General features: G+C 41.1%; 1 protein-coding gene across 2 annotated transcripts; it reads left to right on the forward strand.

The window, feature by feature from the left end:
- The first annotated feature begins 6,780 nt into the window (after nt 1-6,780).
- Nucleotides 6,781-15,878, forward strand: taf15 (TAF15 RNA polymerase II, TATA box binding protein (TBP)-associated factor). 2 transcript variants are annotated; one of them, XM_040008866.1, is made up of 16 exons: nt 6,839-6,957; nt 7,621-7,645; nt 7,767-7,803; nt 7,894-7,960; nt 8,329-8,386; nt 8,543-8,766; nt 8,851-9,004; nt 10,501-10,535; nt 11,095-11,127; nt 11,624-11,733; nt 12,179-12,308; nt 12,389-12,496; nt 12,597-12,666; nt 12,780-12,868; nt 13,293-13,431; nt 15,455-15,878. In XM_040008866.1, exons 1-16 carry the CDS (start codon nt 6,948-6,950, stop codon nt 15,492-15,494), a joined length of 1,329 nt encoding a protein of 442 aa, XP_039864800.1. In that variant the 5' UTR covers nt 6,839-6,947; the 3' UTR covers nt 15,495-15,878. The 2 variants fall into 2 exon arrangements, with proteins under 2 accessions (XP_039864799.1, XP_039864800.1); XM_040008865.1 differs by lacking the exon at nt 10,501-10,535 and having other exon boundaries at nt 6,781-6,957.

A 15,878-nucleotide genomic window follows, 5' to 3' on the forward strand; every position in this document is an offset into this window, starting at 1 on the left:
TTTTATAAAGATTAAAACAGAATAAAAAAAAAAAAGACTGGAATGATTATGATGTATAACACAGAATATGTACAATAACAGAGTTATAAACACAACTAGAAAAGACGTGATACTTTTTATTTCATCTATAACCTCTGTGCAAATTTTGTTGACTGCAAAGTGTTTATGAATATGTTTTTAAAAGCTGGTTATCTGACTGTCAGTTAATAGCAATTAAAAAGAAAGCTGATTTTTATTATTCCTAAATGGAAAAAGTCCATTATGAATTTTTGTTATGAATTTCATTTATCAATCCACCTCCTCACTGCTCTTTCCTGGTGCAGCAGCCAGACCTGGATCAAGCAGCCAGATGGCTTCTGGAGGAAGACTAACTGCAACAAAGGGTCTCTGGGAGGCTGCTCAGGCACAGCAGCTGAAAAATCAAAGATGAAATAAAAACTGGACCTGATCATGGTGCTGGATGAGACAAAAAGTCTAGATGATAAACCAGTGTATGAATTGGTAACACTGCTTATGATGATCATGTTTAGGTGGAAACTAGCGAGCTAACTTCCTGCTAACCTCTAACTCAGTTAAATTGAATAAACTCTGTTTTCATGGATGCCTGGATGTTAAACTTAATTGTTAAACCCGGTAAAGCAGCAACGCTGATCATTTTATTAAAGATGAAAGAAGTTAGACCGTTTTTAGCTCTCAGTGATCCCTCAGTGTTCGTTTGACTTTGGGACCTGAAATATGGCAGCTTTTCACTTACACATTTTTGAACCACTCATTCATAGAAATAGTTTCCAGTCAAAGATCTGGACAGATCCACCAAGTTCACAGTAGTTTTACAATTTTCTGCAGCGCAGAAAAAAAAACCCCTGAAAACATCACACCTCTGAAGTAACACATTGTGATTCATGTACAAACAACACACAATTATTGTAGATTCTTCAAAGCCTCCTTATATTCAACACTTGGGTAGGTGGTGTTATACATGCCCTCACAGCACCGGCACATCAATCACCCTATTTTCACCTTGTCACCTTCATTAAGCTGCTCTCTTTCTACAGAAGGCCCACCGCATGCATGGGGGGAGGGAGGGGGATACCGTGGGCCAGGGCTGTGGTATCTAATGTCTGGTTGTCAGTGTCCTTTGGAAAAGCAAGTGATTGTCCTCAAATCAGATGTCCCAGCAGATTGATCTAGACCAAGACCAATACACCAAGACAAACAGCCATTTATGCTTTTTACACAGACAGCCCGTTTATTAACCAGGGAACTTGACACAATGTATTTTTTTTCTATGCTCTATTTAACTAGAAGAATTGTTGTACCACACATTAAAGTTTCAAATCAGTGAAAAAGCAATCGTGCCAAAGAAATGTCATGTGTTTGTTTAAGATGACTGCAATTATGGTATTAACAGAAAACACACATCTGTCTCTTTTCTTTTCTGTTTAGTGTTTCACTTACCTTCTAAACTCACCAAGTACTTGCACAATCCTGAGGTTTTTAGAAAAGAACATCCCAGATTAAATAAGGAGGAGATACAGACATTAAAACTAACCTTTATTACTATGATACAAAACAATATTAATGAAGTTGTTAAAAGTGGTACTTCTTACAAACACACACACACACACAGACACACACACAACTCATTACAAGTGTTTAAAAGTTTGAGTTGTCTGAAAAACTAAAGAAAAAAAACACAAAAATGTTACAATACAAAAGTTGGAACTTTATTAACACCCAGAAATACAAACTGATGGGTTGATAAATATCAAGAAGACAGTACATTTCACATAAAGACTGTGCATCATTTTAAGATGAAGAAATGCAATATGGGGTCAACCAGAGGATTAATAATCAAATTAAGATATTCTGATATTAATACTGCACCGCCTCGAATCTCACTATAAGTTACATCTGTTGAACTGACTTCTTGCTAGCATTTCCAAGGAAGTCAAGATGAAAAAAATAAAACCTAAAAACAGAGGGTCCAATACATTTAACAGGAATTTGTCAAAAAGAACAACAAAAGTACTGACTGTTAATTTTTTATTTTTGACCCTGTGACTCAGTTATTAGTTTGAAAATAAACGTTTGTATGTCTTCATAAAATACTGTAAAGCTTTTGACTCTTAGGGAGTCAGGAGCTACATGACAGATGTTATTTTGAATGACTTGGATATTTGCTGTTTACCAACCGTAAGTCTGCACAACAGAAATATTGTTCTGAAACACATTAAAATACACAAGTGAAAGATGATATCTGTAATTAGAGCTGCCACGATTAGTCGAAGAGTCACGATTACGTTGACTATCAAAATCGTCGATGATTAATTTAATAGTCAGTGCGTCGTTTGAAGCTTTGTAAGATCACAAAAGACGCAGGAATAAGTAGCAGGATTTAAGAGTGTAATAACGGACTGAAACAGAAGATGGCAGCACTGCATGTACAAGGATGCCAGCTGCCGTTAAACCCCGAAGAAGAAGAAGCTGTGTCCCAGAATTCATAGCGCAGCCCAGCTCAGTTTCCAACAATGGCGGCAGCAAGTTAGTTTTAATATTACTCTTATTATTCTTTATGGGTCACAAAATAAACGTTTAACATATTTTCAGGTGAGGCTGTAACTGTGTAAACCTCAAATATCTGCTCGGTTTATCAAGACACCACATATTTTCAAAAGCGCTCCGACGTTGTCGGAGACGTCTGTTACCCACTAGCTCGATAGCTAGCGGGGGGGGGGGCAAGGCTCACTAGAGCCCGTGAGAACACCGGACTCCCGCAAATCGTTTTCAAACCCACCGCTGTCTTTCGTTACTCAGCTTAAACATATATAGGTCACTTAGATAACTTAAAAATGTTATCGTTTGGCTTTTTTTTAGTATTTTATTTTTTCCTGAGTAAATCGGTTTGGCTGAGATTAAAGTTATAGTTTCTGTAAGCAAAGCAAAACTGTTTATGTGAAAAACTGTAAAATATAATTTCAGTGTTCTTTTTACATTTCATAAGAGTAAAATCCTTGTAGGAGTAAATGTATCCAAGCTTCTGACAGATGTGACAGATAACTTATTGTTGTTTACTTGTAGTGTACAGTAAATAATCAAAAACACAGGATTATTCTGCAATGCTTCATTACTCATTAATGTTACAAATGTTGAAAGGTAAAAGTGTTAAATAAAATCCTAAATATTGCAAAATGCTGCAAGAACTCAGTTCTTCTTTCACTGCTTTAGGACACATCCCATTATATTGACTACTGTACACACACTGCTTAATATTTAAGATACAAAAAATACTGGTTTCTGTGCATGCATCTGCAGTGAAGGTGTGTGTTGTTTTGCCATGCAGCTTTTACTTACTTAGGCGCAATCAAGCACTCTTCTTCATTTTGCCTACCATGAAGTCAAGCCAAAAAAACAAGAAAAGAAAAACGATTTTTCTGGTATGAAGTATAACAGTTCCCTGAACTACCTCTGATAGTGTCCTCATCGTGATAATATTCCCTTTATTTATGATTAGTAATCTTTATCTTCAGAGGTGTGGGTGACAGTTTTAGTGTTTGCTTTAAAAAACAAAAAACAACAAAAACTCAAAACAAAAACTTGATGGAATATTTCTCTGGACAAGAGGTCCTTGGATCGCCTCTCCGTTGTCTTTGTTGAACGCAATGAAGGCAGTGAAAGAACTGCTCACTCCTGATTGGACACTGAGCTGCAGCACCTTCTCCTTCACTCCTCCACCTTGCTGTCCTCTGTGCTCTCTCTCCTCCATCTCCAGAAAACAAATCAGTCTGAGCACCAAACCTGTGGACTGTTAGTCTGCAGATAAGAAGGAAAACACACAGAATTCTCATGTTTGTCATTTTTCATACCGTATTATTATAGTATATTAGTTTACCAGTCCAACAGATTTATGTTCCCAAATGTATTAGCTCTTTATTATTTCTTTCTTTTCTTTACTTTGAAATTATTACAATCAGAACGGACAGGACTGGGGGATGGGAAAGAGAAAGATGAAGAAAAGAGAAGTTGGGAAGAGGCTCAACAGAAGGAGATGGAAAGCAAAAAATAGGGGAAGAGAGACACAGAGAGAGAAGACACTAAAAATCTGTTTGATCACCTGCTGGGAAAATAAAAACAAGCAAAAAGAGAAAAACACAGTAGCGAAACCACAGCAAAAACCAACATAAGCACAAGTTATAGTAAATAATAAATATCTCCACATCCTGGAAGGGGCCTGATCGAGCCACAGGGGCCACCGGGAGTGAGCCAGTACATACCCATACCCAGCTTCTCCTCTCAGCCCTTCTGCCCAAGATGGCGAACAGAGAAAAGGGGTGTGAAGACCCCATAACCATTGACTGTAGAAAACATGGACGACGCGACAGCTCCCCAAAAATGAAGCCAAAACGTCTCTATCGCCCCCTGGTGTCTGGCTGCAGTATAGGTCATAAACCCCGCCTCCTCCATGTTAGCGGATGGGACTGGGGTCAGACTAAAATAAATTAATTCTCCTTAGATAATTTTTTTCCAAAGATTCTTTCTTTTGTTTTCAATAGTTCTCATCATGCTGATTGATGTCCAAAGGGGTCTCCTTTCCCATAAGTTTGATTCTAATTCCTACCGCGGTGATGTTAAATTGGGGTGAAACGTCATCATAAGAGCTTTGACTGACAGCTGCAGTCACGGAGAAACTTGCGTATCTCTGTTCGCGAATAGCAGATAGAGCGTAGGCTCTGAGAGGACGCCTAGCGTTTACGCTACGAAAACACGACCGAGTGTTTTAACCTGACAGCCAGAGGTGTTCTTCAGTAAACTGGACTACCCGACAGAAGGACCCGAGGCCCCGCTGCACTTTTTCGGTAAGTTAAACGTGTTTGTAAGCTAATCCGTAACTTCCGTCCTTAGCTAGCTCCTGAGACCCAGTGGCGTGTCCAGCGGGGTGGCCTGGGGGGGGGGCACAGGCCACCCCCCCAACCAGACTGGCCACCCCAGGTGCCACCCCGAAGCTAAAACAATAAAATTTAATGAAATACCAAATGTACGATTATGGTTTCACAGTGAAGCTCAGATATCCGAGGGTAAGTGAATGCAGCACCGGCTTCTGCACTATGAGCATCATGTTAGCAAAGGTAGGAGAGCCAAGCACGAAAGACAGCACCGCAGAAAACATTTTTTCGGCGAAAGATTAACAAGTTAACATAGCTGGACTAGCCATTGGACATTTGCACAGTGGGCTGATGACTTTTTTATTTTTATTTTTTGGCAGATGCTGGCCGATTTGTAAAAATAACTCAGTTGTTTGGTGGTGGCTATGGCGGAGCTTCCACAGAGGCAACAGGTGGATGAGGGAAGGGGAGGCAGGAGGAGGAGAGCCACGAGGCAGCCGCCGGTCCGAGTATCAGGTGAACTGAACTTCAGGTAAAAAGTTATGACCTGCAGTCTATCTGGGTCAGATATAAACCAAGTTTAGGTGGAGTTTATTTTCGTTGTGCTGACTTTTTACAGTCAGTTACAATAACTCGTACTGCGTGTACGAGTTATTGTACAGCATGACGGAGTTTCTATACAGCTGTTCGGTTGCTATGATGTTACTGATAGTGAACTTTATTTTATTCATAAGGTTAGTTAGTAGAGTTGCCAACGGCTCCTTAAAAATGGAATGGTCCCTCATTCAGAGAAAATATTCGTTTCGTATTGAGGTGAGAAGAGACGCAGTTTGTCCCGGACTTTAGCTAGAATGGAAAAAGACACAAAGCTGGAGTTATTCTGTCTTTACGCTGCACAGCTGCCTCTTCTCTTATCCCCCGGGGGGGGGCCCTCTTCTGTTGCTACTTCAATCATGAAACTGATCAATGATCAGCTGATCGGCTTTTCTCTCTTGTTTGTTTATCGCCCACTTTGCGCCAGAAACAGGAAACCAGCGGATGTCACGCTAAACAACAGCAGCACGTTTAAGCTTGATCAGCTGTTGTTAGAATTTATTTAATATTAATTTCTAGTATCAGCTGATGTTTGCTGGAGCCACAGCTGTAAAGCTTCTGGTCATGATATCGGTTTGGATATGTGGTGAGAGGGAAACATGAAGATGAAACCAGGAGATGTCCTTACTGAACCATCAGAGCTGAACAGGTCAAATTAAGGTCAAATGGTGGGGAGTCCCAGATTCCCCACCATTCCAAATCCAAACTCCAAATCTGGGACTCTCCACCATTTGACCTTAGAACTGAAGAAGCTTCTCGGATGAGAGGTGAAACGTCTTCAAGTAACTTAAAGAAGTCCAGACGCTTCTCTTTGCAAGCTCCTTTGACTACGATGACCTGGATGACTGAGAACCTTCACAGACATATACCTGGATAGAAGAGTTTGGAGAGCTATTACCTGAAGGCTACATAGAGAAATTACAAGAAAGCTTCAGACTGTGCTGAAGAATAAAGGTGGTCATACCAAAGACTAACTTTCAGGCTCTTTAGAATTGTACAAACACAGTTTTTTTCTTATATACTGTATTTCCAGGTATGTTTACACATGTTTCAATAAATCCCTGCAACTATTTCCCATTTCCCAAAAATATAAATGAGTGAAAGCTGGCTCAAGTCCTTTGCACATCACTGCATACACATTAATACAATTATCAATTAATCCCTAAAATGTGCATTTTTGTGAGCTGGACTCACACAAGCCTAATGAGATATCACAGAGAAGATGCGCAACTTTCTGCGCTATTTCGTCATTAACGCTCAGGACCAGCAGGGGGCGTGAGCGCGCTTTGAAGGCGGGCTCCGGAGCGCCCCGCCCCGCATGCAAAAGCTGCTGCATTCAGCACAGATTCGCAGCGGCGTGTTCGGCTCTGCGCTGTTTGTTGCGCACTTTCAAGCAGAGGTTTTAATCAGCCACGACGAGAACCAGAATTCATCAGCTTTTAAACGACATATATATAAAGAGTACACACAATGGCCACTGGTAAGTGAGAACGCATTTTATTTCCGATGAGAAAGTAGGTCAAATAGCTTTGGAGCTAACGTTAGCTTGCGAACCGCGAGGCCAGAACCAGGGCTCCGTCTATTCCATGGAACGCAGGCTCTTTTTCCCCCCTTATTAATGCATGCAAATAATTTTATTTGTTTATAATTATTCATCTTTTCATTATGGGAAAGTGCTTCACGGCATCTTATTTTTAGCTGTACTTCAAAACACGAACTGTGGCTACAGTGGGCTTTGTCGGGGTGGCTGTTAGCAAAGAAAAAAAATTCAAAGCGTCTTTGTTATGGCGAAGGCTGTTGTTTCTCTTGCGGATCCAGAAGTATTTTGCTCTTGTAACGTTATCTTATATCCTGTGTTATAGTTAACTGTAATCGTACGTGTGTGTATTTTCATTACATCAGGCTGTGCCAAGAACAAGGGGTATTTTGAGCAGATCATTTGTTTCGTTTTCAACATTTAGTCTAAGCCAGCGCTAAAGTGACCGCCATTTTCCCGGCTCGGCCTGACTAAGGGCCTGTTGGCGTGTTGCTGGCCTGCTTAAAATAACCTATTTTTGCCTTTGAGGCCAGCTGCTTGGTCAGCTAGATATTTACTTCACTTTTTAGCAAACACATTTACACCACTGTGTTATTTTTGTTTCAGACTCAGGCTACGGTGGCCCGCAAAGGTAATGCAGACAAACTTTAAAGTACATACCCACGTTCAAAGCGTGTAACTGAACAACGTTTTAGCTTTTTGAACACATTTAAACCCGGAAGCTAAATGTCTTTTTAACCATGTGTCTGCAGCTATGGCTCATATAGTGGAGGTCAGCAAGGCGGGCAGGTAAGACCTCTATTCTGGCTACTTGATGTAATAGTAAAAGTTCATTTATTTTAACGTAAAACCTGCTTAACTTATGCATTTGATTGGCAGGGTTATGGACAAGGAAATAGTGGCAGCTCCTATGGAGGACAGAATTATAGTGGCTTTGGACAGCAAGGTACAGTATGTAAATGCAATTTAAAAACACCTTTTGTTAAACAGAGGCCACCTAAAAAGTGTCTTATTATTATTACTTTTTTTTTTTTTTTTTAACATCAGTTACTAAAATGTCTTTTCACATCTAGTTTAGTTGGTGTTTAAGTTATGTGTCCTTTAAGATCTGGCATACGCCTGTGTCCACACACAAGTTTGGTACTGGTTTTTATTGTCTTTTGGTGGAAAGTATCCCGGGCACAGCAGAGGTCAGGATACTGTCCACTTTAGTACAATCTCATTTGGTACAGGTTAATTGTTTTATAAATTGTGAAATGCTAATGTGAACCTTGGGGTTGTTTTTAAACTTGGTTCATCTCTTCATCTCCACAGAAAATTATGGCCAGTCTCAGCAACCGAGCTATAATAACTATGGACAAGAGTCCTCTGGGTAAGTTCATAATATCTCTGTATTAGGGATGGGGTGTGTTTTGTGTGTGGAAATGGGAAAAAATCCAGTAACGATTTGTATGTATGTAACTAATGCAAGATTTAAGGGGGAAAACATCCAGCTAATTCTGCACTTGGTTGATAATTTCCCATTCAGATATGGTGACAAGCCCTCCTATGGGCAGCAAGGATCTGGGTCTTATGGACAGCAAGGCTCCTACAGTGGTCAGGGGCAAGGTGGAGACAGTTATGGACAGGGACAGGGTGGTGGTGGTGGTGGTGGTAGTAGCGGATACAGTGGCCAGAGTGGTGGCAGCGGTGGATATGGAGGCCAAGGGCAAGGAGGAGGTGGTGGCGGTGGATATGGACGATGGAATGAAGGTACGCTAACTGGATCATAAAATCTCAATAAGTCTGTATTTGAAATTGGCCTGTGCTAAGAATTTCTTTTCTGACTTCCACCAGGTGGTGAAGGTGGTGGTCAGAGTGGGAGGTTTGGGCGTGACTATGGAGACCGTTCAGAAGGAGGGGGCTACAGAGGCAGAGGCCGTGGCGGCAGTGGCTATGACCGCAGTGGTGGATATGATCGTGGCGGAAGAGGCGGACCTCCTGGTATGGGGTAAGTTGCACAGTGCCACTGCCCCTAAGGTACCCTTTTTAACTGAAATATGAGAAATGACTTGTTTATAAGCACATCATCACCACTCATCAACTACAAACCATCCACATAGATGGATTTTTTTTTTTTTCACCACTCATCTGCTTTGTGCTCCAGATCCGCAAACACTGGTAATTTTTCTTCTTTTAAAACCTGAACGATCAAATGTTGCCGCAGGTAAAAAATTTTCCCAAACATATGCTCCAGGTGCTCTGAGCCTTGATTTTTGTATTTTTAAATCGTGTGTGTGTGTGTGTGTGTTTGTTTAATCTCATAAGAGACACGCTGGTGACAAAATCCACTGTTAAGATTGTGTGATTTGTACTAAGTGGTGGTTAATTGGAGCATAGTTGCTCGACTCATTGGAGATCCACTCGCTATCAATGGGATCTTAAGGTAAAAAGAAATGGAGATTGAATACAGCTGCCCAGATAAGAGCTGGTTGTGCAACTAACATACCCAGACAGTGACACAAGTTTTGTCCATTTGGCAACAAAGGTTGAAAAGGACCTCTTGGTGTTTTCAGAGACTTTCATCCAGTGGAATATTAACCTAAATGGTGCCATACCATTCTTATTTTTCTTTTTTACTTTGGACTAATTTGTTACTAAAAATGGATTTGACTTTTTAACATTTAAACTGTGCCTCTATTGAGAGGAGGTAAATATAATCTTTATTTTTGGAGCCTGTACAGTCCGAAAGTGCCACATTTCTTTTTCATCCTTTAAACCTCCTGTTATGTTAGAGATCTCGGTCTCAGTTAAATTTCCAGTAGCCACACGTTTTTAAGATGCCAGTAAGTTCACAAACTCCAGTTTTTGGTACGTTCATGTCTTATAATGACCACACAATGTACTGTGAGCAGTGGAAACTCCCCTGAGGTGATGCACTTAGACCTGGAGCCACATTTTCAGCTGCTTCACATTCAACAGGTTTCATTCAAGTGTTGTATATTTGACAATGGCGAACATGTATGTTGTGTTAACATGGATCTACATTTTATACTACAGGTGATTGAACTAAAACATGGACCTCAGTAAAAGGATCACATAAATGCACTCAGTGGAAGATTGCTCATTGGTTTGCTGCACCCCTTAACATCAATTTGGCTCATTTTGTTTAAAAAAACAAAAAAAAAGCTGTTTTTTTTTTTTTTTTTTTTTTGGTTTGTTTGTTTTTCAGCTAATGGTATCTAATCTGGCCATGTGAAAAGTACCAAATTATCTGTAAACGGTGCCCCAGTGACATGTAATAACTGCCTGATTGTTCAGTCAGAGCTGCCTAGTCGTCTGCTTATTGATCTCTAATGTCAAAGACTAACGCATTCATCGTGTGAGACATTTCCACCGTAGTCGCACACCCTGGCAGGAGTGCATACTGGTGGGGATGTAGGGGAGCTTTGAGCTCTCAGTTGGGACAAAGGAAAAGCCATCATATCTCCAATTTTTCCTCTGCAGAGGTGGTGACCGTGGTGGCTACAAAAATTACGGTGGTAAGTGACGAGCATCAGAACTGTGTCGGTGGGGGAGGAAAGAGTTTGAGTTAGGAAAAAGAAAAGAGGGTTTAAAAAAAGAGAGAGAGAGGAACTTCAGTGAATGCCACCATTTCCATGTCCAGATCCCAAGGGTACTCCACCTATTGCTATTTGTCATAATGGTAAAGAACATGGAGCTTGAGATGTAAAATAATGGTTGCATGGAGACAAGAGCTGATTGTAAATGAGAGGTGTTCCCAGGATGAAGAAGGAAAACTTTCTAAAACTGGAGACTTTATGGTGGTTTTCATTTCTGGTGTAAGTTCAAAAAAGAAAAGTGAGGGGAGGAAAAAAAAAAACAGAACAGTTCTGTTCCTGTTGAAAGGTGTTGGTATGTGACGCAATGGTATGAAAACACCCACCAGAAAGCTGTTAACATGGTATTTGGTTAATTTTCTTTGGTATCATTATGCAATGCTAGGGACAAAGTTAATACTTAATTATGTGAAAGCTCACCCCAGGAGTTAAAAAATCCTTTTTCACACATTCTCCTTCCATCCTCTTTTCTGTTTTCCAGGATCTCGAGACTACGGCTCAAGGGATGAACCAGGTGAGACTTAAAGTGGACATTAAACATGTATAGGCTAAAAGCCCTGCACTGAATAAGTTACATAAATTTTACACTGCCTGTGGAGCCGGATCTAAGAAACGAGTGTTTACGTTTTTAAAATGAGTTTGGCGCCATCTTGTGTACAGCCTGGGAGACTTCACCAGGTTGGTTGGTTGTTTTTGGCTAATACATCTGCATTGGTTTATGTTGCCTAACTAGCGAGAGAACACAACTCATTGTACAGCCAGAGGCAACACAAAGGTGACCTCTTGGACTCCTTATTTTTAGTATTTTCTGCTGAGTTGGTTCTATCTCTAGTTGATTAACACAAGCTAATGTAAATTTGTTAGTCGGAACTTAAAAAAACAGCCAACCTGGTCATGTACTGTTCTGTAAGACGGAGCCTAAACATGTTCTGTAATCTTTAAACACTTAAATTTGATCTGTTTTTAGATGAGGTTTGTTGACACTTTCTGTCGTCTGATCTCATCCACAGCTGGAGAGCAGGACAACTCTGACAACAACACCATTTTTGTACAGGGACTTGGAGAAGATGTCACAGTTCAGGAAGTTGGAGACTTCTTCAAGCAGATTGGCATCATTAAGGTACTGAGCGAATCTGAGACTGATTTCTTTTCATTTGACTGGATTTTTATTATACCAGATCAGTCCTTTCTTTATGCACCTGATGCAACCTCTATCATTTTAATTTCAGTTATGTCTAATTTATAGCCACAAAACTGACAGTAGGGGTAGTGCATTACGATGCAATCATGTTGCCTGGCCTAATAATGGACTAAAATGATGTAAGCATTACAGAGGACCAGAGGGCTAATACTATTTATCTGTCTTTGATTCATATAGGCATCATCTACCACCTCTACTTCATTTACTTTAGTGTAATTAGGTTTCAGTTTTCCACCAGCACAAACACACACGATGCTAGTAGCATGGGCGTGTACTCGTGTAGATATTCATTGCAGCAGACTCAGGTATTTAAAACAGTAAATGCAAAAAATGCTGATCATCTCGAAATGTTCTGTACTTTTAGGTGAATAAGAAGACTGGCCAACCAATGATAAACATCTACTCTGACAAAGCCACTGGGCGACCAAAGGGTGAAGCTACAGTGTCCTTTGATGACCCTCCATCAGCCAAAGCTGCTATTGATTGGTTTGATGGTAAGAGCCCTGATATGTATTTTTATTTCCTGACATGTTTCAGCACTGTTTTCACTGACCTGTTGCTTGTTTAATTTCAGGAAAGGATTTCAACGGCAAACCCATCAAAGTATCGTTCGCCACCCGCAGAGCTGAGTTCACACAGAGGGGTGGTGGCGGTGGCGGCGGCGGCAGAGGGGGGCGAGGAGGTGGGTGTTGCTCAGGCCGTCATCTGGGTTCAAATGATGGATTTCATATACAGTTGGTAAATTTAAGTTGCCTGTACTGATGATGCATCTTGGTTGGCAGGTTTCAGAGGTCGTGGTGGTGGTGGACCCAACTTTGACATTAAAGGAGGAGACTGGCCTTGTCCCAACAGGTGAGGATTTTAAACTTTTTATTTCATTTCTTAATGTTTATTAATAAAAATTCAACAGAACATGTCCATTTGGCTCAGTTGCATTTCTAAATGCCTGGATTTCCTTTCCTCAGCTCTTGCGGCAACATGAATTTTGCCCGGCGGCAGGAGTGTAACAAGTGTGGTGCACCCAAACCAGGAGATGGAGGATTTGGAGGTGGAGGTGAGTGCTTTAGAGATGTTCTTTTACCTGAAATGTTTACAGGATTGGAAAATGGTCCCTGTGGCTTTAGCGAAAAGAAACCTGGTAGCAGGAACATGTTTCTAAGTATGGCTAAACTTGCTAAATTTTTCCTTTTTTTTTTTTTTTTTTTTTCTCTTCCCATCCTTTGTCCAAATCCTTATTGCTCAATTTTTATGTTAATACATTTAGTAATGGATTAAAGGCTTTTGGGTGATTTCAGTTTTGTCATTTTATAAATGCAAGAAACTCATTTTTATTGTAATGAAAGCGCAAAGTTTAACATAGGAAATAACAGCACCACTTCAGAGTAGTTGCATGTGTTAAAGACTTAAATTGTTAGGCTAGTTTGTGCTCTAACCTGTCACGGACCCATTTGTGTTGTCACGTCATGATGCATTTGCAGATCGTGGAGGCAGAGGTGGATATGGAGGCGACAGAGGCGGTGGCTTTAGAGGGCGTGGAAGTTTCCGCGGGGGTGACCGTGGAGGCTTCGGAGGAGGTGGCGGAGGATTTGGAGGTGGTGGCTACAAAATGGGAGGAAGGTCAGTTGAAGACTCTTGGCTGTTGCAGTAGTGTCATTACAGCAGGGTGGTCCATCTACTTTGTTGCTTGGTTTAAAAAGTGGTGGTTTCTTGTGAAATGGCTCAAGCAGTGATTTCACTCCTTGGCCAATCAGTGTCGTGCAGTCTGTCACATTTTTGCTGGCTGAGGGGTACTAAAGTACCAGTACCTAATGGAGAACTCTTTTTTTTTTTTTTTTTTAAAATGGGTGGACTTAGAGTAGGTGCTAGTGGAAAAGAGACTTTAGACCAGGGGTGTGGGAACTCCAGGCCTCAAGGGCCAGTGTCCTGCAGGTTTTAGATGTGTCCTTGATCCAACACAACTGATTGAAATGGCTAAATGACATCCTTAACATGTCTTGAAGTTCTCCAGAGGCCTGGTAATGTACAAATCATTTGATTCAGGTGTGTTGACCCAGGACGATATCTAAAACCTGCAGGACACCAGCCCTTGAGGCCTTGAGTTTCCCGCATCTGCTTTAGACACTACTTTATGGCCAGAAGAGGGCGTACTCTGTCCAAAAATGACTATAGTTTGTCTTTTTTCAGTAAGATAAGACTTTATTGATCCCACGACCAGGAAATTTTTGCATCACCTCAGGTACAGATATCAGAAGGAAATACAAATAAGTACAATTAATGGAAAAAAAGTAAGATAATACACTATATACAATGGTAGCATACACAGTATGTGATTATGGATATGGTTGGAAATATGCAAGACAAACTATATAGCTTGACATAACTATTGTACCACTACTATTCCTATGTATAGACATGTACACACTAAATATACATATACATACATATATACTTGCACATGTCCATACACATGGAAGGTCCATTATGCATGAAGTGGTGACCGTGGATGTTCACAGTGTCCAGTGACTTATGACATCGTGATTGAGGAGTTATAGAGTCTAACTGCTGTTGGGATGAATGATCTGTGAAAGCGCTCCTTCCTGCAGCGAGGGTGTTTCAGTCTCTGACTAAAGGAGCTGCTCAGCCCACTCAGATACTCATGCAGTGGGTGATGTGGGTTGTTCATGATGGATGTCAGCTTCATTAACATCCTCCTCTTGCCAACCACCTCCACAGACTCCAGGGGACATCCCAGCACGGAGCTAGACCTCCCCACCAGTTTGTCAATCCTGCTCCTGTCCCTGTCCGAGCATCCACTCCCCCAGCAGGCCACTGCATAGAAAAGGGCAGATGCTACCACAGTGTCATAGAATGTCCTTAGAGTCCTGCAGACTCCGAAGGACCTCAGTCCCCTCAGCAGGTGGAGTCGACTCTGGCCCTTCTTATACAGGATGTCTGTATTTGTAGTCCAGTCCAGTTTATTGTTGAGGTGAACACCCAGGTACTTATAAGAGTCCACTATCTCAATGTCTTTCCCTTGGATGTTCACCAGTGTTGTAGGGGGAGACTTCCTCCTGAAGTCTATGATCATCTCCTTTGTCTTGCCAGCATTGATTTGGAGTACATTGGTCTCACACCAGCCAACAAAGTCACTGATGACCCCCTGTATTCCTGATCATTCCAGTCTGATACGCATCCAATGATGGCTGTATCATCTGAGAACTTCTGTATATGGCAATCGTCCGAATTATAACAGAAGTACTTTGGCAGTATGATCTTCAAGGAGATTAAACTGCATTTTGTGGTGTTAGCAAGCTGTGAGTGAAATTACACAATCCAAGGAGCCCCTAAGTGTTCCAGGTGTCTGAATATTCACTCTGAATTGTGTTTGGTTTGCCTTCATGGCAGACTTGTTTATTGCTCTACCCTGAAGGTGACATGCTGCATTAATGGCTTTCTGCTTTATTGAAAGCAAGCTCTGCTGCTCATTTAAAATGTGAAGGCCTGTGCGAATGAGAAGTTGACATTATGGCTCACCTTCATTTGCCGGCTGATTCCGGTTTTTATCTCAATGACATTAGCAGATGTGGGTCTTCGTTAAGATGCAGCCCGAGTAACAGACATCTTTGTCTTCTCCCCTCAGAGGTGACCGCAGGGACGACAGAAGAGACCGGCCGTACTGAGTGCTCCAAAGAAGAAAACCATTCCAGCCCTTAACTTTGCCGTGGACGGAGGATTTAGATTGGAGGAGGACTAACTGGGTGTAGGAGAGGGGAGGGTTTAGATGAGACAGATGTGATTTTTGTCTACTGTAGCTGGTGCATCCTAAGTATTACTGTTCTTCTGTGATTCAGGGATGTGTTGAGCTTATGTAAAGGGGCTGATTGGCACCTGTAGGCATGTGGTCTTTTGTTTTGTTTTTTTTGTTTTTTTTCTCCCCTTTTTGTTTTTTGTTTTTATTTCTTTGTACATCTTTTTAATTTTCTGTCAGATTCTAGTTGCTGATGTTATGTGAGGTAGACTTCATACCATTGTTTTGTATAAACAGAATAAAATGTTTTACTTTT

This window comes from Simochromis diagramma, unplaced genomic scaffold (assembly GCF_900408965.1).
Source record: "Simochromis diagramma unplaced genomic scaffold, fSimDia1.1 OVJJ01000344.1, whole genome shotgun sequence".
Classification (NCBI taxonomy): Eukaryota; Metazoa; Chordata; class Actinopteri; order Cichliformes; family Cichlidae; genus Simochromis; species Simochromis diagramma.